The sequence below is a fragment of the Atheta coriaria genome, unplaced genomic scaffold, assembly GCF_025399875.1.
Source record: "Atheta coriaria isolate IRGN ID8LTWV9N9 unplaced genomic scaffold, Caltech_Dcor_3.1 hic_scaffold_4_pilon, whole genome shotgun sequence".
Lineage (NCBI taxonomy): Eukaryota > Metazoa > Arthropoda > Insecta > Coleoptera > Staphylinidae > Dalotia > Dalotia coriaria.
Window position 1 is genome coordinate 11526751 of NW_027045446.1, and position 20068 is coordinate 11546818.

At 38.2% G+C, this 20068-nt stretch overlaps 2 protein-coding genes and 4 long non-coding RNA genes across 11 annotated transcripts in view; 2 read left to right on the forward strand and 4 right to left on the reverse strand.

The window, feature by feature from the left end:
- LOC135791004 (uncharacterized) overlaps positions 1–65 on the forward strand; it is a 529-nt gene extending 464 nt beyond the window's left edge. Inside the window, exon 3 of the long non-coding RNA XR_010547887.1 lies at positions 1–65. This exon is cut by the window's left edge and continues 134 nt beyond it. This is a non-coding gene — a long non-coding RNA (uncharacterized lncRNA).
- A 966-nt stretch (positions 66–1031) lies between these two features.
- On the reverse strand, positions 1032–3032 carry LOC135791113 (uncharacterized). 2 transcript variants are annotated; one of them, XM_065301428.1, is made up of 4 exons: positions 2142–3032; positions 1876–2083; positions 1263–1822; positions 1032–1171 (listed from the first exon to the last, which is right to left on the reverse strand). In XM_065301428.1, exons 1-3 carry the CDS (start codon positions 2295–2297, stop codon positions 1281–1283), a joined length of 906 nt encoding a protein of 301 aa, XP_065157500.1. In that variant the 5' UTR covers positions 2298–3032; the 3' UTR covers positions 1032–1171; positions 1263–1280. The 2 variants fall into 2 exon arrangements, with proteins under 2 accessions (XP_065157500.1, XP_065157501.1); XM_065301429.1 differs by having other exon boundaries at positions 1032–1207.
- Positions 3033–3305: 273 nt separating this feature from the next.
- The window catches only part of LOC135791005 (uncharacterized), a 155042-nt gene continuing 138279 nt past the window's right edge, over positions 3306–20068 (reverse strand). For all 3 annotated transcript variants that reach the window (XR_010547889.1, XR_010547890.1, XR_010547888.1), the window contains 2 exons: positions 3496–3547; positions 3306–3386 (listed from right to left, as the gene is read on the reverse strand). This is a non-coding gene — a long non-coding RNA (uncharacterized lncRNA). The remainder of the gene's footprint in view (positions 3387–3495; positions 3548–20068) is intronic.
- Positions 6579–7155, reverse strand: LOC135790388 (uncharacterized). The gene is made up of 3 exons (XR_010547748.1): positions 7050–7155; positions 6812–6967; positions 6579–6755 (listed from the first exon to the last, which is right to left on the reverse strand). It is a non-coding gene; the product is annotated as an uncharacterized lncRNA (long non-coding RNA).
- LOC135790221 (uncharacterized) lies at positions 8223–9255 on the forward strand. The gene is made up of 3 exons (XR_010547715.1): positions 8223–8531; positions 8793–8975; positions 9033–9255. It is a non-coding gene; the product is annotated as an uncharacterized lncRNA (long non-coding RNA).
- LOC135790222 (zinc finger MIZ domain-containing protein 1-like) lies at positions 10572–17780 on the reverse strand. Of its 3 annotated transcripts, none has more exons than XM_065300311.1 (9): positions 17525–17780; positions 16808–16999; positions 13997–15024; positions 13588–13931; positions 13196–13527; positions 12960–13107; positions 12548–12892; positions 12245–12463; positions 10572–12154 (listed from the first exon to the last, which is right to left on the reverse strand). In XM_065300311.1, the coding sequence occupies exons 1-9, from the start codon at positions 17545–17547 to the stop codon at positions 12014–12016; spliced, it is 2772 nt and encodes a 923-aa protein (XP_065156383.1). In that variant the 5' UTR covers positions 17548–17780; the 3' UTR covers positions 10572–12013. The 3 variants fall into 3 exon arrangements, with proteins under 3 accessions (XP_065156383.1, XP_065156382.1, XP_065156384.1); XM_065300310.1 differs by having other exon boundaries at positions 13588–13934; positions 17525–17779; XM_065300312.1 differs by lacking the exon at positions 17525–17780 and adding an exon at positions 17225–17514 and having other exon boundaries at positions 13588–13934.

Sequence of the window (20068 nt, forward strand, 5' to 3'; positions counted from 1 at the left end):
GAGGAATGGAGTTTGAGATTCTACACGTTTGAATAAAATTGTTGTTTTATATTTTTAACTATAAATTTTTATTATTTTATTTGTCCCAAACCGAGAACATAGCTCGCAACATCGTTACTCCTTTAATTAATCCATAAATTCCTTAAACTTAAATGGTAATGCAACTATTAAGTATGGGAAATAATTCAAAGTCAATTTGTATCAATATTAATTTAAAAATGGTATCACTAGTGTCATCTATCCACGAGTAACTAAACTATGCCGCTATTCAAGACTGCTGGAGATTCAGCCTACTGCACTTTCTGCGATCCTAATATTCAAAAGATTTTTGTGACCAATTTCAATGGATTTCTCGACAAAATTTGACGAGAAATTTGCTGAAATGTTGCTGTTCATCAGTCTGTAGTATTAGGAACGCAGAAAGTGGACATAGACAGTTCCCGCCAAATTAATATATATATTATTTCAATTTGTTTCAAAATTCCAACTTTTAATTTTCATCATAAAAAAGAAAAATCTTTTGCCTTTTTTTTAACAAAATCTTTTCTTTAAAATTTTTTTTGTCCATTTTGATGATTTTTCAATAATGATGCCACCTTGTAGAGAATTTTTCAAGGATCAAGATTATGTAGTTCTTAATTTTCTAGCCCTCTTAGTTGTCGAGATCCTTCAGAATTTGAAAACTGAATTTGAACCGCCCCTTTTATTTACCTACCTCCTCACCCTTTCTGCGATCCGAATACCAAAACCTGAGTTTCGACTGTTTCGAGTCCAAATTTTGTGTGATTTTGTCTCCAAAATCGACAAAAATAAAGATTGAATATTAGGATCGCAGAAAGTTGAGGAGGCTGATAAAGTTTTCGCGGCAACTAGTAATGTGCTGCCTCTGGTGGCGACGGACCGAAGCTCAAAACTTTTGGTTGTTGTAGTTTCTTATTGATAGATGGCACTAGCATGCACTTTTCAAAATAAATGTAAAATAAATCAAGAAAATTTATTGGGATCGTAGGATATATAGAAATAACAAATAATTGCATTAAAAAAAATATTCTTTATTAAAAAAAAAACACATAATACATATTCATTGCTGAAAGTTAATACAAGTAGATATAAAAATGGGGGTTTTCAGACAAAAACACCCTTAAAATGTCGGTGGCCTTATCAACAGCTTCTGTAATAAATGGAATATTTAAATTGTTATCGGATTCTGCAAGTAGATCTGCATCGGATTAGAGCAAATAGGAAATTAGGAAAATAATTACCTCAGCAGTCGAATTTCTTTACTGGATAATATTCTTCAAAACATCCAACAAGTTTAAATCGTATTTGGCCATAACGAATAAACTGTGTATGATATCCATTCCTTGGTTCTTGATTTCAACATCTTTTTGAACCCAGTCCAATTGTTGATAATCTCTGCCTTCTAGCTTTCCTTGTAAATGTTTGATTGCAATGTCAATCAGATGTTCTTCCAATAAAAATGGAAACAGTTCAACCAACCTCCTTGCTTCTAAGTACCTCTCAGTTAATAACCACTTCAAAAACTCCCTCTCACATATTAATAGCTCCTCGTATTTGGAAAGTTTAGCAACTAAGTTATTAACAGCAGTTTTAGCTAGGTTTTCATGGCTGGGCAAATTACAAACTGACATTGCCAATTTCACTGCTGATTCCCTCTGCTTATCATTACATGAATCCAAAATTGGTGAATTGATATCATTATTTAAATTCAATTCAAATACATTTGTATTTGTATCACTTATAATCACATTATAGTCAAAATCTGGTGGTAAAGATTGTTGGGTCTGAATATTTATGTATTCTGTAAGCAACACATCAAAGATAAGAATAAAATTACTCAATATAAAATGGTACCTTTTATTTTATTGACTTCAGTTTGTTTCTGGGCTTGTTGTCTGTAGAAACTATTAATTTCCTGATTAATGTCTGCTTTTGGTAAATGTAGATCTTCATCTTCTTGATTAGTTGTAGCAATTGGAAGGTGATTCAAATACACAGACACATTGTCCACACTAATGCATTGTTTTCTGTTGTGTAGATGGCTTAAATTGCGAATATAATTCTAAAACATTTATCTTATTAATACAAACTGCTAAAATTATTTGAATTTGCGTGGTTACAATAAATGTGTTGAGTTTCTGTTTGTCCTGAAGATTCCTCGTAATCAAATCAGCAATTTGTACAGCTAGGATGTTAGCATTTGCACGAGTAGATAAATTAGGTGTTTGGGCACAGTTTGTGTGCGCTTTTACAAGTTCTAACAGTTCTTCACTCATTGTTTCTTATATTTTCATCAGAGTTGATCACAACTTGCACCAACTTGTTGATCATTGCTTCTTTACGTTTCTATGGATTACTCCCATCTGATTCAGAAACGAAGCTCCATCGCACGGTTTTATTCAAAACTAATTCGCAGTGCAGGAATATTTAAAAATTAGATTGCATTAGGTAGTTATAAGTTAATAATTAATCTTTCACTTAATACTAATATGACATGGATATAGACATGGATAAATAATTGAGAAACAATCTCATGTAAAATTAAGGAGAAATAAAGTTTTTAACAAACTCCTCTGAAGAAACAAACGCCGGATTGTCAATACCGTCGCCTGGATTGTTAATGGACTGCGGCCGATACACAGATTTACGCGGATCCATCCCTTTTGGTATTAACTGCGTCCTGCGTGCTACCATAGCCTCAACACCAATTCCACCTTTTCCTCTCTTGCGCACGTTGGCGCCGCTTTCATTCTTCGTTGGGTTCGCCAATCGCTCATACCTGGCATTGAATGATTCCAATAGCGTGGTTTTGGCATTACGATTCCTCTTTTGAATCCGCTCGTTTTCCATCACGGTTTTGCGCCGTCCTCGGGTTGTTCTTCGCAAATCTTCTGGCTCATCATCATCATCTGCTTTCAGGCGCTGCATTTCTTTGACTTCATCGATCCAACGCTGTCCTTTCTTTATCTTCTTATCATCTACAATGGCTTCCGTCTATAATAAAAAAATAAATTAAATCTATATATATATAAATAAATTTCTGTTCGTTAGTCTCGCTAAAACTCGAGAACGGCTGAACGGATTTATCTTATCTTGGTCTTGAATTATTCGTGGAGGTCTAGGGAAGGTTTAAAAGGTGAGAAAAATTCGAATAGATGCAAGAATGGTCCTCCCCACGATGTCAGACTCAGGTACAAAAATCCCTAAAACAATCAAAAATTAAGTCTTTCGAACATAAAATGCAATTTTAGGTTAATGTAGAGGTAATCACAAAAGCCTTTTGGGGAAAATGATAAAGAAATTAATTACTTACAATCTGATACCAGAATGGTCCTTCTACGATGTCAGACTCAGGTGCAAAATCCCTAAAACAAGCAAAATTAGTCCTTCGAACATAAAATGCAATTTTGGGGTCAATTTGTACGATAATCATAAAAGTTATTTAGGAAAATGATAAAGGAATTAATTACTTACAATCTGATACCAGAATGGTCCTTCTACGATGTCAGACTCAGGTGCAAAATCCCTAAAACAAGCAAAAATTAGTCCTTCGAACATATAAAAATGCAATTTTAGGGTCAATTTGTGAGATAATCACAAAAGTTAATTAGGAAAATGATAAAGAAAATTAATTACTACAATCTGATGCCAGAATGGTTTTTCTACGATGTCAGACTCAGATTCAAAATCTTTTAAACCATCAAACATTAGTCCTTGGAACAAAAAAATGCAATTTTGGGAGTCAATTTGTGAAATAATTACAAAAGTTATTTAGGAAGATGATAGAGAAATTTAATGCTTACATTCTGACGCAAGAATGGTCCCTTTACGATGTCAAACTCAGGTGCATAGTCCTTAAAACCATCAAAAATTTGTCCTTGGAGCATATGCAATTTTTGGGGTCAATTTGTGAAATAATCACAAAAGTTATTTAAGAAAATGATCGAGAAATTTAATGCTTACAATTTGATGCAAGAAAGGTTCTTCTGCAATGTCAGACTCAGGTGCAAAATCTCAAAAACCATCAAAAATTAGTTATTCGAACGTACATTTGTTACAAAAAAATTTGACCAAAAAAAATTTGTCAAAATAGTTCTGCCGACATTTTTTTTTAATCCGACGGAAAATTTTTTTACAAAAGAGTTGGACCGAAAAAATTTTAACAAAAAAATTGGACCAAAAAATTTTTTGCAAAAAAATTCACCGATAAAATGTTTACAAAAAAATTCGACAAAATCATTTTAACAGCAAAATTCGACTGAAAAATTTTCACCCCTGTTTTTCCACCAAAAAAAATTTAACAGAAAAAGTTCGATCTTATGTTTCGACCAAAAAAATTTTAAGCAAAAATGTTCGACCCTGTTATTCGGCCAAAAATTAAAATTATTGGTTGCAATGTTTGAAAGCTATTTTAAAACACTTTTAAAGGGTTTATAGGGTAAAAATGTATGTATTGCGTTGAGAATCCCTTGAGATCTAACATGATGTTGAGAAACTTCAAGAAAATTAATTAGTTCAGAAGATACAGGTCGTTTTCTACACAATGTTTTTAAATTTTCAGAAAATTGCCAACTTTGGAAGGTAATTTTATGGCACTTACAACCGGTTTAGAGGGTTGAAATAAAATGCATCGTAAAAAGGTCTCTTGAATTATAATATGGCGCTGAGAAACTTAGAAAAAATATATTAGTGCAGGAGATACAGGGCGTTTTCCACACAATGTTTTCAAATTTTTATAAAATTGCTAACTTTTTAAAAGCATTTGATGGCACTTTTAAAATGGTTTACAGAGTTGATATGGAATACATCGTAAAAATGTCCTTCGGACTATAATATGGCGTCAGGAAACTTGGAGAAAGTGTGTATTAGTTCAGGAGATAAAGGTGTGTTTTCCACATCATGTTTTCAAATTTTCATAATGTGGCCAACTATAAAAAGGCATTTTAGGGCACTTCCAAATTGTCTTGAAGATTGAAATAAAATGCATTGTACAAAGGGTCTCTTTGAAGTATAATATGGCGTCAAGAAACTTGCAGAAAGTTTATTAGTTCCGAAGATACAGGTACGTTTTTCGTACGCGTATCTCTTTGTACGCATTATATTGAAATTTTAAAAGGTAGCAGGATTACCGAAGTTTCTAGCTAGTAACTATATTATGCTATAATGCAAGTAAACGTACATAGAAACAAGAATATTTAGCGATATTGATTTTATTCAATAAAACTGAGCTGATTCCAACAATTCATTGTTGAGGCACTTACGTGATGAAACTCCATAATTATCGTCGAAAAGAATAAACATTAAAGGCTTCACAAAACTTATTACACGCTGCAACATGCTGTGGCCCACTGTGTGTAATATGATCGTCCACCAAAGTTTAACAATCAGCTGATCGGCAATTATGCGAACTGATGATTTCAAGGATTTAGAATATATGTGCAAATACAAAAACCTCAACGTGGTAAGTAAAGTGGAAGTAAAAAAATAGCGTAACTATCACGTGGCTAAACATTGTTAAACACTTGGCACAATAGTCCTGACGATGCTCTCACCGGCAAAACAATTGCAGTTTCTTAAATTAAACCAGTGCAAAGAGACTAAAAACGCTCTCAGTAAAAATACATATTACGATATTAATTCGATTCACCTAACAACTCAAAACCTTGTGAGTTGCAATATACACTTTTAGCGCGATCAAAAACCGACCGGACAATAAACGCGCAAATAGTAAATAGCATTACTCTAGTAGATACAATTAAATAGTCGAAAGATGATTAAATTTATTGCGAATTTGAAAAGTAGTAAAAGTCCGGACAAACATTACGAGTCGCGTAAAACACGCCTGGACCGACCAGAGACCGACACAAAACTGGCTGCAAACTGTGCAAACAACGACGCGAGAGTTTATGATAAGAAAGCAATTGATGCGCAATGCCGGTGCGTCGATAGCACGCGACCTTAGGCACGCATTGCATTTGGTACGTTACCTGCGATCTAAACTTAACTAAGATGCGGCACCATGCGGCGTGAGGGGATGGCAACGACGACACACGGGTATGCGATAAGAAAGTGTAAGTTGTTTTCATCAAAACAAACGAAATTCTCGTGCCGAATGCTCATGTTTGCCAATAAATATATAAATAAACAATACAATTCTATTTTATGATTTTTAGTTCATACTACTCGTAGTGCCATCTCTGAATGAAACGGGTGGAAGTCCCGGAATTTAATTTTTTTTAATTAATGTAAGATTGTGCGATTGTACATTAACTATTAAAGTGTGTTTTGCAATTTGTATTAATCACAAAATGTGTGTTAGAAATACATTTTCTCAAGCTTCCACAGAGAAGCAATATTAAACAAAAATTGAAGAAAATCCCAAAAATTTTCTCCAATGGTAAAAAGTTTTTGTTTCTTTTAACGGGTTGGGTTTAAAAGTGGTCAATTTGGCAAAAACCATTTATAAGTAAATTGTTCGTGGATGAGAACCTTAAATGTCAAAAATGAAGATGATAAAGTATTCAGAAATAAGCTGAAGTGATATAGCAATTAACGTATTGCCTTTTCAATTAATTTAATTTTAAATCAATTTTGATCACAATTAATATCAAGCAAACACCTTTATGCTAAATTAGGTAGGTATTAGAAAATATTCAAATAAGTCCATCGTCAAGTACTTATCAATAAAGTTTCACTTGAATCAATCACACTTTGCGTTTGTGTAACAGTGAATGCTGTAAATTTAAAACATTACATCTTTATCAAAAACTTTTGCATAATAAAAACTTACTTTGACTAGGATTTCTGCAGTTATGATTGCTCAAATCACAATCATTTGAGAATCTACGAGATTCGCCTTGGGCGTTTTGAGCACACACTGGTAAATATATAGCTGGGCAAGCTCCAGCACATTCGGCGTGTGATAAATCCGCGTTCATGATTATAACTATAAAATATTAAAATTAATTAAAAACAATTTATAATTGTAATTTCACAAAGACTATGTTTCAATTTTATATTTTACCTACCGCAAGCAACCAATACAACAGCAATAATCTTCATTGTGATTGAGTATATTTAGGAGTACAAGTAAATTGTTCGCGGATGTTGGGAGCTTTATATATCATAATATTCAAGGTTAATTGCAAAAACAACATAGAAATTTACTCAGGTGATTTACAGCAATTAACTTATTGACTTTTATTAAAGGTGTATGGTATATCAAAATTATAATTTTATAAAAACTTAGAAAAACAAAGTTATTTTCTAAGAAATATGTTAATATTTATTGTTATGGTAAACAACATGAGTATTACCTATTGTTGTCTAATTTGAAGAACAAAAAACTTAAAATGAAAATTAAGAGTTGAGATGAGAACACTTAGTATCTTAGTAAATAGTACATAGTGATGTAACAGGTAATTAGAAACGAAAATATTTGTTCGCTGGCCTCTGGTTTCAATACCTACTATTCCAGTGAATTCAAACTTGCGCATGCGTAGTTGACATGTTCTAATAATGTTAAATTTTAGACGTTTTATTTATAAGCTTATATAATAAGATATTTTCTCTAGAATATTAGCACATATTTATTATTGTAATACAATTCTACGCAGTACAATTTGCGTTTTATGCGTTACGGTGTCAAAAGATTAAACAATTCCAATAATCAATCTAAAAATAGCACCCAAACATGTGCGTAACACTGCACAAACAAATCTTCCCTTATTTCTAATTTAATAAAGATTATTTTGGTAATGTCTTCTAATTGTATTAACTTATCTCACGATAAAACTAATTAAAAGCGAATGGCGTCTGGACCAAGTCGCAATACTATTTAATCAGTCGAATTCATGTGCGAACGCCGTTTTAATAAACTTCTCAATGAATTTATTACTCGCTTTGTTGCATTTCTGAACTTATTCCTCTCTCTCTCACACATACAATCCTTGATCTGATTCCCGATATTGCGTCAATAAACGTTAAAATACACAGGGTGTTCTAGAAACAGTCAAGTGTACCTAGCAATAAAAAAACTCTTCAAAACCATAATATTTTCAATGATATTATGCAAATCATGCGCAATAATAATAATTGTTTATATTAGAATAATTTTCTGAGCAATAACTAGATAAAGGGTATCGGTTTGAGCAACATTCTGTAATTTAGAATTAAAGACTGACAATTGCCATGGCGAATCTGATGATGTGTCCGGTCTAGAGTATTAATATAATCGAGCAGGAGCACACTTCGTGGTTCGCCAAGCAATAACACACATTTCAATTTACATAGCTTGTTTGTGCTGTGAGAATTCAATCGCAAGTAATTGTTTCGCGCCTTTCAACGTCCAAGCGTACTTCAAAAAACACCTGAATTTTATAAAGCAGACTTCTAAGATAAGATTACCTCAATTACTGGTCTTTTAGAAGTGGATTTTTGTCGACTTAACAACAAATTTTAATTTGTAACAAATTTTAATATGGATATAAGAATATCATTAATATTCGTGGGTAAGTTAAGATATACTTTTTTTTAAATGTAAATAAATATGTTTTAACACTAAAAATAGCAATTACTCGTTGTGAATGAGTGATTTGTAAATACGTATGAGTGTTATCGTTATCGCAAATTTCAATGTTACATTGCTTAGATGCTTCTGGAACATGTGTATTTTTAACCAGTGAGAATTTAAAAATAGTTCAATCAATTTTATTGAATGGCGTTGACGATTGTGACGCCATTATCTGGAATTGAATTTATTGCTTTTATAGGGTTATTGGTCACATCTGTACTTGCCGCCCCACCAGCAATCGGCATTCCTGGCGCAATGCCTTGCATGAGCAGACATTGCGATTTCGATTCGGATCCTGTGTGCGCCGTGGACGATTCCGGTGTTGCACTGACATTCTCAAACCGCTGCATGGCGGAATTAGCCAACTGCATCTCGGGAATTTGTATGTTGACTAGTTGAAACTAGAAATTATGATACTCAATTTAATATTGACTTGCAGATTATGCAGTGGTCAAACAAGGAGAATGCTGACATACAACCTGACGGGTCACGCCATCACTTAATCTGAACTTGATAAAAAGTCAAAGGATAAAATGCTTAGTCAACAGTTTTGGTTTTTGCATGTATATAGCACACAACTAATTTATTATTTCGTTTTATATCACTCTTCAGTATTCGCAGTATAGAATATCATAAGTTACCAAATAAATACTTGAAAATTTCGAATCGAATTTTATTACGTTTTACCATTCAACGCGGTGTCAAGTGAGTTGAGTTGTTTTTCACAAACAAATCAACCATTTGCATAACGATAACCGAATATTTCGATAATGCAACTGCCGAAACGTCAATAAGTTGCTGAAATTTTATCAGTGTGAGGAGAAAAAACAATGGTGAATTATTTATTTTCATGTATAATATTTTCTTAAAGAAATTTACAATATTTACAACAATGTGTTAGCAACAATTGCAATCTTATAATGTTCAATGTCGAATTGCTGGTGTTTGAACGTACAGATGAAATAAACAATGCCGATAGAAAGAAGTTGAGTGTTCCGCTTCGTAAAATATATTCCAGGTTGCTCCACTTTTGGTCCGAAGATTTTTCGCAATGTACGCGAACGCAATTTTGAATAATTCATATTGATCGAAATGATATGCGCATTGGTCTATTTTGAATTGTGTCTCTTGTGGTTGTTGTTATCTTCGTTATAACATTTGGTAAAATTGTGTGTGTATGTGCTACAACTTTCATTATCGCATCTTATTATTATTGACTGCGTTTTTTTATTATTACAAAATGTTCATTGCAAATGTCGCGCTCCCAGTAAGTGTCAAGTTAATAATACATTGTTTATTGTTATTGTGCATAATTCTTCAATTATCTACGGTTATACAAAAGATTATTTCGGTTGTGTTTTAATTATCATGACTTGCAGGCTGGCGTTTAACGAGATCAACGTCGAAACAAGAAAAGAAAACGTTTTGTTTTGTACTTAACTTTATCACTGTGCATGCAGTTGTGTTATTTCTTTGAAATGTTACAGCTTGAATGAAATGCAAATATTTTGTTGCTCGATTAAATGCAAGCCTGGATATCACTAGTAAACATCTTATTTATTTATTATTTATTTAATTTGTTTTTACAAAACGTTCTCGTTCAAGTGTTTGTATTCTTAGTGGAGGCTTTCTTAAATACGGAGATTCTTTGAATGAAGACTGTATTTACACATTCAAGAGTAATTAACAAGTAGTTAGAGTTGTTGATTCATTCGTTCTTTCGTTTTGTTTCTGGTTTTCAATCGCCCATTCAACGCAAATCGTGATCCAATATGGTTTAGAATATAATTCAATTCCAGTGAACCAGGATTAGTTTAGTTATCATTTAGTTATCTCATTTGCGGGCGATGTTGAAATGAACTTGTATTATATTGCAGCAAATGAAAACATTCATGTTCGTAATACGTAGGAACTTGGACCCTCGAAACTAAAAATCACACGCAGGTAAGTGAAAATAAATAAAGGAGAACGCAGTGAATCAGATTTAAACAAAATATATATTTTTGTTGCACACAAAAATTGTTGTCGCCGTGAATATTATTTTTGTACCAGATTCTTTTCAATCAATCGTGAGTCAACTGCCGATCGATAGTCAGGGTCGCCGCATCTCGATAACCATTTTTTCTTCAAGAATATTCATTTACACACATAGTTTACTGAACACTCAAACAGTTGTAACATTTTAGAGGAACGCTTGAAGAAAAAACAGTCATATACCTATATGTCACTTGAAGCGAAAAGGAACATTTTTACTTTTGTCTCCTTCGAGTAACATGATATATACTATTACTATCGCCGAACTTAGTATAAATGACATAAAATTTGAATCATATCTTAAATATAATCATATATTATTTATCACAGTCTCAGAGTTTTTTCATCTTCATTATAAATTTTTAAATATACTATCATATAATTGTGGATGCGCACTATTTTATAATACATAATTTATGTTGGTTGTCTCATATTATTATACATACACTAAAATCAATTTGGTACATTAGTTTTTCATCTTTCTCGAGCCTGAAAGTTGTTAAAATCTTGCGTCAGCATATTTAACACCATGATTGCACTACATTGCTGTGTTCTGCGTGTGTAATTGATGCTTAAGTTGTATTTTTAAAGTAAACGTACAATACTTGTAGTCGCCTAGTCAATCTATCAGTTATCATGGGGTTAAATAGTAGTTATCAACAATTACAATAAGTTTGCTTCGTCACAAAGAAAAATGCGCCCATGTGGATGTCATGTGAGGGTGTGGTTTGTGTGGGTGTGCGTACGGTTGCACTTGGTTCACGGAATTGATTGCGGATTGCAGCAAAACTTTACAATAGATAATAATACTTAGAAGCCTATGCACATTGACAGATGCGTAATGACTCTAGAAGTACTAGATTGTTTGGTTCCAACTCCCCTATCTAATTTCAACGTCGCCTCTCCTTGCTATTCGCAAACGCATTCAGCTCCACTTGATCCTCATTAAATAGTTCTATATAAACTGGCCGTATTTTAAAATTCCTTTAAACCGATTTACTTTGCCTCGTATCGTTTGGTACTCGAATTATGTTTAAATTTGCGTTTTACTAATTGATTTAAATTCATTTACGATTGACTTTAACTGGTTAATTACTTATTCAATGTTTCCTTTCGTCGCTGTACCAAACGAGCTGAAGTAATGCATAGTGTAATGTTTAAATTCATGTAGGTATATAATTTGTTTAGATATAATTTACATAATATATACCCATGTTTCAAGGTAGGTATGTACAAATAATACAGTGAAAATAGTTTGATTTAGACCTTTTTCAATAATTAACACATTATACATTAATGTTCTATCACACTTTTGTTCACTCACTCATGAACCGCTCCCATTTTGAGGCCCGGCTGCATTAGTGGCAATTTTTGTCGAGGAACTGCTTACTCAAACAACGCCAGAATGTCATCGTTCGTCGATGAGTTCGAGGGACCCGCACTGCTCCCGCTCGAAGGCGGTGTATTCAGATCTGGTGGATCTAAATACGACAGAAGCTCCATTGGATCCACGCTATCGGGAAGAAGCTAAAATGCGCAGGAAAAAACACCGTGAACATTTTGATCGATGCAAGTCGCGACTTTTGCGAGTTTTGTTTACAAAAATTAAATACTTACGTCGAGAGCTTCTTGGCCTGTACCTTCACCATCGATAACAGCCGCCGGATCAAAATTCAGATCAGACGGAATGTCGGGGAGGTCCGTGCTATGATGGTCGTTGTTGGGCGCGGGTGGGACACTCGGCGGACCCGTTCCTGGCGTGTGGGCCGATCCGGGGGTACCACCAGGGGTATGCGGTGTATGTGGCGTGTGAGGTGTATGAGGTGTGTGCGGCATCTGTATTGACAAAAATAATAACAATAAATAACAATATTACTTCAGTTGTAATCCATGTTTCTAGGACAGGCCATTAAAACTTACCTGATCATTGAGGGATTTCTCCATTGCGTTTAATGGATCCAAGTTATTGACCGACTCGCTGAGATGCGATAAGGGTCCGTTTGCGCCCGAATACTCATTGCTGCCCGGATTCGAATTAAAGTCGTAGTTGCTACTGCCACCGCCACCACCCCGCGAATTATTGTACGACGGACCGTTGTTCATCATCGAACCACTCGCGATGCTGTTCATGTCGGGCGGGATGTAAGGAGACATCGCTTGGGACATGTCCCAGTTGTTCATCGTTGGTAGCGTCATGCTGCCCGGCGACATCGCCTTGTTAAGACGCTGCTTTGCGCCGCAGGAATCGCTCTCTTCGTTTTCCATCTAATTTAACAGAGCAAATCGTCGTTTAGTACACTGTAATACGGTGCAATCGCGGAAGCCTATTTACCTTAATGTTCGCACCGCCGATCGACTTGGCCGCCTTCCAATTAGCGGCGCTATCTATAGTCACTTCGTCCACCTCTGACGTGTTCAGGGTATTCAGAATGCCCCACATGTATTGATCAACCTCTAACCCTTCGAGTTGCGCAGGTTTACTGGAAGAAAAAAGCAAAAAACTAACTTTAGTAAATCATATCAACTTGAATAACTATTTTTGATCAGTTTGATTGGTGATGTACTCACTTGCATACAGGACACCGCCAGGATCCTCGCTCGCAATTCAACTGCAGGTAGGATTCCAGGTCAAAACACTGTATGTGCTTGCACTCATGACCACGGGCTGGTAGAGTGATGCGTTTGAAAGTTATCGGACACTTGAGCGATACTTTCAGAGCTGTTTGCTCGATGGCGTCGCGGTCCCGATCGGTAAGATTAGAATTGTTTCCGGTGTTGCTAAAGTTACGCTTGATCTTCGCTATGCAGTGGTCGGCGGTAAGTAGTCGCTTCCGCAAGAGGCCTTGTAATACTGATCGAACACTTGGTCGGTGCACCAATTGCAACACGAAAAGATGCGACTAATAAAAAGAATAGATGTAACACAGGGGTAAAGTAATATGGTAAAAGGTGTAACTTACGCAACAGCAGGCCGAGACTGTGATCTGAATAGTGTTCCTGCCCGGCTGGCAAACGTCCTTAAGGTAGAGGGGTTTGTGCGAGGTCTTATTCTCACCGCGGTCTATCACAAGCGGCGTCGCGTTCACGGACACCTGCACCGAGGCTGGCCAATTGGTGTTCATCGCTCGATCTTCATGGTGGAAGCACTTCAATTGGAGTTCCAGATCGGATCGCCACATCAGCGTCTGGTGCACCGTCGGCTTCAGTTGGAACACGTGGTTACTAACAGCTAAATTGTGTTCTAGTCTAAACGGAGGTAAAATTATGCCGTCTCTCACTGGGAACGTAAGTCTTAACTCATCATCTTCTGAAAGTAGAGAGAAGTTAGTCACATTCACGAAGTAAAATACAAAAAGTGGTGGAGCATACTTTGTACTGGTATAGGTGGTTTTAGATCGTTGAAATTTGGTTTGACATCGGGGTTTGGACTGATGTATGGGGGCATACTACTTGCCGGCGTCAACGGTGGCGTCGGATTGCCGGGAATGGGGCTGTGTTGATAGTTCATATTATTCATATTGCTCATATTATTCATGGTGCCCATGTTGTTCATGGTATTCATCGAGTTCATGTTGTTCATGCCATTCATCGAATTCATGCTGCCAAGGTTGTTACGCATCGCCACCTCCTGCTGAAATTGGTTACCGCCGCCAGCGTATTGTGGGTTATTGGCACCGGCGTTCATATACTGCGATCCGTTGCCATGAAACTGGCCCATATTACCCCCATTGGCAAAATACTGCCCTTGCTGCGAGTATGGCGGCGTATTCTGCCGAACATTGGCATTACCACGCACTGGCCCAAAGTTGCCGGTGGGGCCAATCGGCTGTTGCGCCGGATACTGGGTTTGGAAATTCGGCTGCCGAGCGCCGTATCCAGGATACTGACCGTTAGGATTAAAGCTAGGATTCATGGTCGGACAAGGTCCATTCGGGTAGGACTGCTGCTGCTGTTGCTGCTGCTGGCCTCGTTTCTGGGCCATATGCATGCCCGGCGTGGGGTAGGGTGTCATCCGGCGTTGGTGGTACATACCTGCGTTAGGCCCTCCACCACCGCCACCTTGCATACCCATCTTGGGTCCCATCTGCCCACCGCCGGGCATCTGCCCGCCGCCCATCATGTTGCCGTGCATATTGCCACCCATGCCCATGTTCGCCATTTGGTTCATATTGTTCATCGGATTCATGCCGTTCATCGGCATCATACGCTGCTGGTAGCCCTGCTGGTATTGCTGATTGCCAAACTGGCTGTTATCCTGCAGTGCCACCACGCTGGCGGTGGCCGTCGCTGTCGCCGTCGCCGCTGCTACCATCGCCGCGGTTGAAAGAGCGTTACCGCCCCCGTAGCCACCTTCGGTGCCGTTCATTCCACCGCCCGCCGCTCCATAATTACCCACTCTATAACACAACACGAAACAAAATTCAGCAAATCAAAAATCAACGGGTGCACATCGAAATAATTAGCTAAACTAAAATTGCATAATACAAAAATTTGATTTGGACGCACGCCAATGAAATTCGGTTAATTTTAGTACATTTTCTAATTATTGCCCTCGGTCGGAAGCTATTTTTACACGTAAATACCTTACCAATACGTTTATAGAAGAGTGCATACCGAGTAACAACACAGATGACAAACTAATAAAACGCCCGGTTGCTAGCCGGAGTGCGAATTTATAATATTTCAACGCGCCAACAATTCAGCCGGTCACACCGCAGCTCAAACGTCAAAATGTTAGGTACATAATATGTCGCTTTATTCAAAAACTTTTTGTTTGCCTTAAACCACAACGACGAGAAGCAAGTTCGCACGGCATTCAGTCATTGAAAGGCGCAACAACGCCTAAAATACGTTAAACAACAATGTGGTACGAAGCTAACGAATAATGCGTGTGAGTTTGGGGCGCCGAGTGTGCGCGCAGTAGGTAAACCAAACGACACGACATCAGGGGCGCAAAATATAATACCGACCGAAAAATGTGTCCACTTTTTCCCGAAAAATCCACACCCGAATAAATGCTGAACATATTGCCACCAGAGTGAGAGAAGTGAAAAGAAGTATTTAATTTTCAAAAAGCAGGCGCGCACGTGTTGCCCGTCTGTTGAGATGGGCAACACAACATTCAAGGGTTGCTGCGTATTTACCACCGCACTCAGGTATAAGCCCGGTGTCTGCTTGTTCGCTCGATATTCTCGGAAGTCTGTCGACGACCCTTAAAATTCCCGTTACGCGCTCGCTTGAAGATAGAATATAATCTCAATGTTCGGACCAAATGCGGTCCAAATGTCGAAAAAGTCGACGAAATTAATAACCCACCACACACTCAACATTCGAAAAAATCGACTGATTCTTTCTATTTTTACAAAACGCCGACATTTCAGACCCAACCCAGAGGATGTGGATGGATTTTTTGTGCGCGTTTTTGTGCGTTTTTACATCTGAACATCTCACGCACGCATTGGCGAGCAAACGCGCGCACTCACACATTCTTCGTATTGATTTCGTGGTGCCGTCTGTTTTTCCCATCCCTTTTATCGATACGTATACGCGCGGCGGAGGCCACCCTATTCACAGCCCTGACTAGGTCACCTTTGTTACCCACCGAAACCACCCCTAATTGGTCGCATATTTGTTGTGAATACCTGAGCGGCATATGCTCGACAATCCAACGAACTTAACGCGCATCAAATACGCATGAATACAAAACAACTTCGAATGTGAATAAATGCACACATAATAATAATATGATAATATGCATCACGATGCAGGCACTCAACACACACGTAACTATTTGCTTTGTTCGGTCGTGAAATAAAAAAACTCGAATTTACGCATTATCGCGTGCGGTCGTATTTAATTTCGTTGTTTTTGTACAAATGCGCGAATACTTCCAACGTTAATGTAACGGACAATTTATTAAATTCAATATGTAACCGTAATAAGTGTTATGCACATGTTTGCAACTAAGTAAGATCACCAGCAATAAAAATTATCCACACGCACAAAAAGTTTAAAGAATTGTGTAAAGTGCGTTGGTTACGCACCAGATGGCGCAGCGTGGTATTAGAATCGAATTAAAGTTTGAATTTAACGTTCATTTCGCTGGTGCGCAACTTGAAAGTTTACGAAAGTTCTTCGGTCGCACCGTACGTGATTTTATTGTATGTTGTAAGCACTCACCCTGGTCCGTTCTGACGATAAGTGTTCTGATAATTTGGAGCGTGTTGTTTATAATTGGAGTTGGTTGGTGGATGCGCCGGGCCGTTAGCGAAGCCTCCGTGCGGTCCCGACTGGCTGGACGACGTGACACCCCACACGGTGGTCACGACAGATAGTTGCTGTTGGGCCGTGGCGCCTGCAGGCGACCAGTCCCTGAAAAAGGACATTCCCACGTTTATTCATCCGCTCATCCGTGCGCACGGCGTCGGTAAAGCCGCCAGTGTGGTGAGACGCGAAAAAGTCCAAAACAAAATGCTCGCACAAGTCGAACGCAAATAATGCATATAAACAGAACCAAAAATCCAACGAAAATAGTTTAAATTCGCATTCGCTTTCTAAATATCCAAAAACGAAGAGGAGAAAGAGAGAGACTCTTACAGTGCACCACCACCACAACGCCGAAACGTTTTTAAATTCACTTTGCAATTTGCGAAACGTCTATTCTGAATTGGCGTTTATTTATTTTTGTTGTAGCGCACTTGGTTTCGAGCAAACTTTCGGAAAAGTTTCGCGCAACAATACACGCAGCACAAATTAATTTATAATCCCAAATGATTTGATGCACGATTTTATATTCTTTTTTTGGTTTTGTTGTCGGCAGAATTGCGCTGCTGTGCGGGCGATGTGTTTAGGTAAATCCAGAATTTTGATGAAACTTTTTAATCTGCAGATATGTACCTATAGGAAGTGTATCCCAGCATTTGAACGAAAACATAAGAAGCGAATATCCGTCACTGGCGCACAACAAACAACATCGATCGTCTCTTGACTGATTCTCGACTGTGTATCAATAATCACACTGGATTAAACAAGGCGCAAAGGAGCGTAGGAGAGCCGCCCGGTGGACCGTCCGAATCCTCGGAGAGCGCGCGTGCTACTGTGAGCGCGTCGTCGTCGGCTCCGACTCCGAGAGAGCGGCATCGACTAACTTGGTAGCGCTGCGCGATTAGCGTGCGTCCGTGCGAGCGCGACGCCAAAGAGTGGGGCGGTCGCACCGACGCGCGGGGAAGTTGACCCGAGTCATTCTCCTCCATTCCTGCGGCCACAATATCGGTTATACTGTTATAGCATGCAGGCGCGCGCGCGGCGTTGCCAGAGCGTGCGCGCCGTGGGTGGACGTGCGCCATCTCACTCCGGTCGTCGACGCGTCCTCGCGCGTGCTCCTACCGACTGCGTTGCGTTTCATTTCTCGCTTACACTCGCACCGCTCCCTGCATCAATCACAACTAATGGAATATTTAAACAACCCCGGTGTATACCATATTTATACTACGGGCTAAGCTTTGCCTTTATCTACTATCAAACGGACTAGCACGCGTTTTAACACGTTCTTTTCATTTTCACATCGTGTCCGACATATTACACACAGTGTTGTATATTATTTTAATTAATTTCTATAAACACGTAATAAAAATATTTCCGTGAGCTCGCCTACGATTGTCATGAGAGAATTCGATTCACCAGTAAAGGCTGATTGTCCCACACAATGGATTTATCGATAAATTTATTATCGTTGCTTTATAAACTTAATTTTAATTTTACGTTTCTGCCATTTTATCGAAGTAGATTTCCGCAACCCAATATACAACACGCGAGATGCGAGTTTCTTTCGGTGCGGCATTGAAGTCTCCATGTTAATGCATGCACGCAGAATCGAATGTCTCCGGCTGACGCCGATGCTATGACCTCAAATTCGAACTAACAGTTTGAGTTTGAGTTCACGCTGACTTTTGACGAGTGACGAGTAGAAAAGGTAGAGAAACACATACAGTGTGTATGAAAACATAATGCGGACACTTTTGCCTTGCTCCTGCGGTGATTTGGCAACTTTCACAGGGATCGATTCGCCGACAAGATCTCAATACGAATGGATGTCCCCGTGGTTCCATGAATGGCAAAGGGGCGTTCGGGATAATACGCTGGGGGATAACAAAGAGAGCCTTCTGCTGCTACTGCCTGGGAGGAGTACGTTGAATCGATAATTCCCTAGAATTTGACGCAACGTACTCGGAGATTAGATTAGGACACCTCGCAATCAAAATATTGATGAACGCAAAATGCAAAATATAAACTGTTTTAATTTTACGAGTAAATCTCTGACTGCCGGAGAGAAAAAAAAAACCAACAACAACGTCGAGCGCATGACGAATGTCGATGTGAGACGACGACAAATAAATCGTATAATATACACGGTATAGTAAGCTATAGCAAAACGCAACGAACAGGACTTTTTAAATGAACAGTTACATTAAATTTACATCCACACAAAACGCGCATAACTGTGCGGCCGAGAATCGAACTTGCGCGCACACCATTCTTCCTCAGTCAAGCGTCAACTGCCAACTTCATCAAGGAGTCTGTAATCGCATCGCATTGCACTAAAATTGTGAGAAACACACTTGACCTTTGTTGTTGTCGGTATAGTACACACAATCTTATCACACCAGCGATAAAGATCGAATGTTTTAATCGCCATGACGTACACCGCCATTACCCCCACCACCACCACCACGTAACTCTTATCAATTCGGGCAAATAATTACACATGCGCGAAATAATTCGAATGCCGGTTTATCTAGCGGCTGAACAATTTCGTGTGCAATCTAGGCTGATAAACAGTTTATTGTTTTACCTTCAACGCCTTCGAAATACCGCGTACCAGTGATAAAGTTTATTGTCGGTGAATTTAATGACTTGCGCCTATTTTTGCGTGCGAGCCGCAAAACGATTGACGCTTGCTGATCAGTTTTCGTAGCATATTGGAATTAATATTCGGCTCGTTGAACTTTCCAGCGTGCGAGAACGTGTGATGATCATCTGTGTGTGTGCACACACACTCATTCTCCACACACGAGTACATGTTCTACATGATCTTTTCTTACTTCTTACGTCTCTTGCGTTTCGCGTGCACGTCGACAAGTTTATATTTACGGGAATAACGCACCAGCGAGCGCACCGTCGAAGAGTCAGGCCGGCGAAACGAATGCCAAGCTCGCGACTCTGAAATAAACCAGTTTATCCGAATATTATTTATTGTTATTTGTGTTTCGTACGCTTGAAAATTTTTTTCATTTTCGATTCCAAAGGCGAACATGACAAATTACCGAAGAATTTTTCCTCACGTCTAGACTCTACACCTTACTACAAACTAAAAATGTGCATATGAATGAAAGCAGCAGTCAGCAGACGAAGAGAAACAAGAGTATATACAATTGTTTGTGC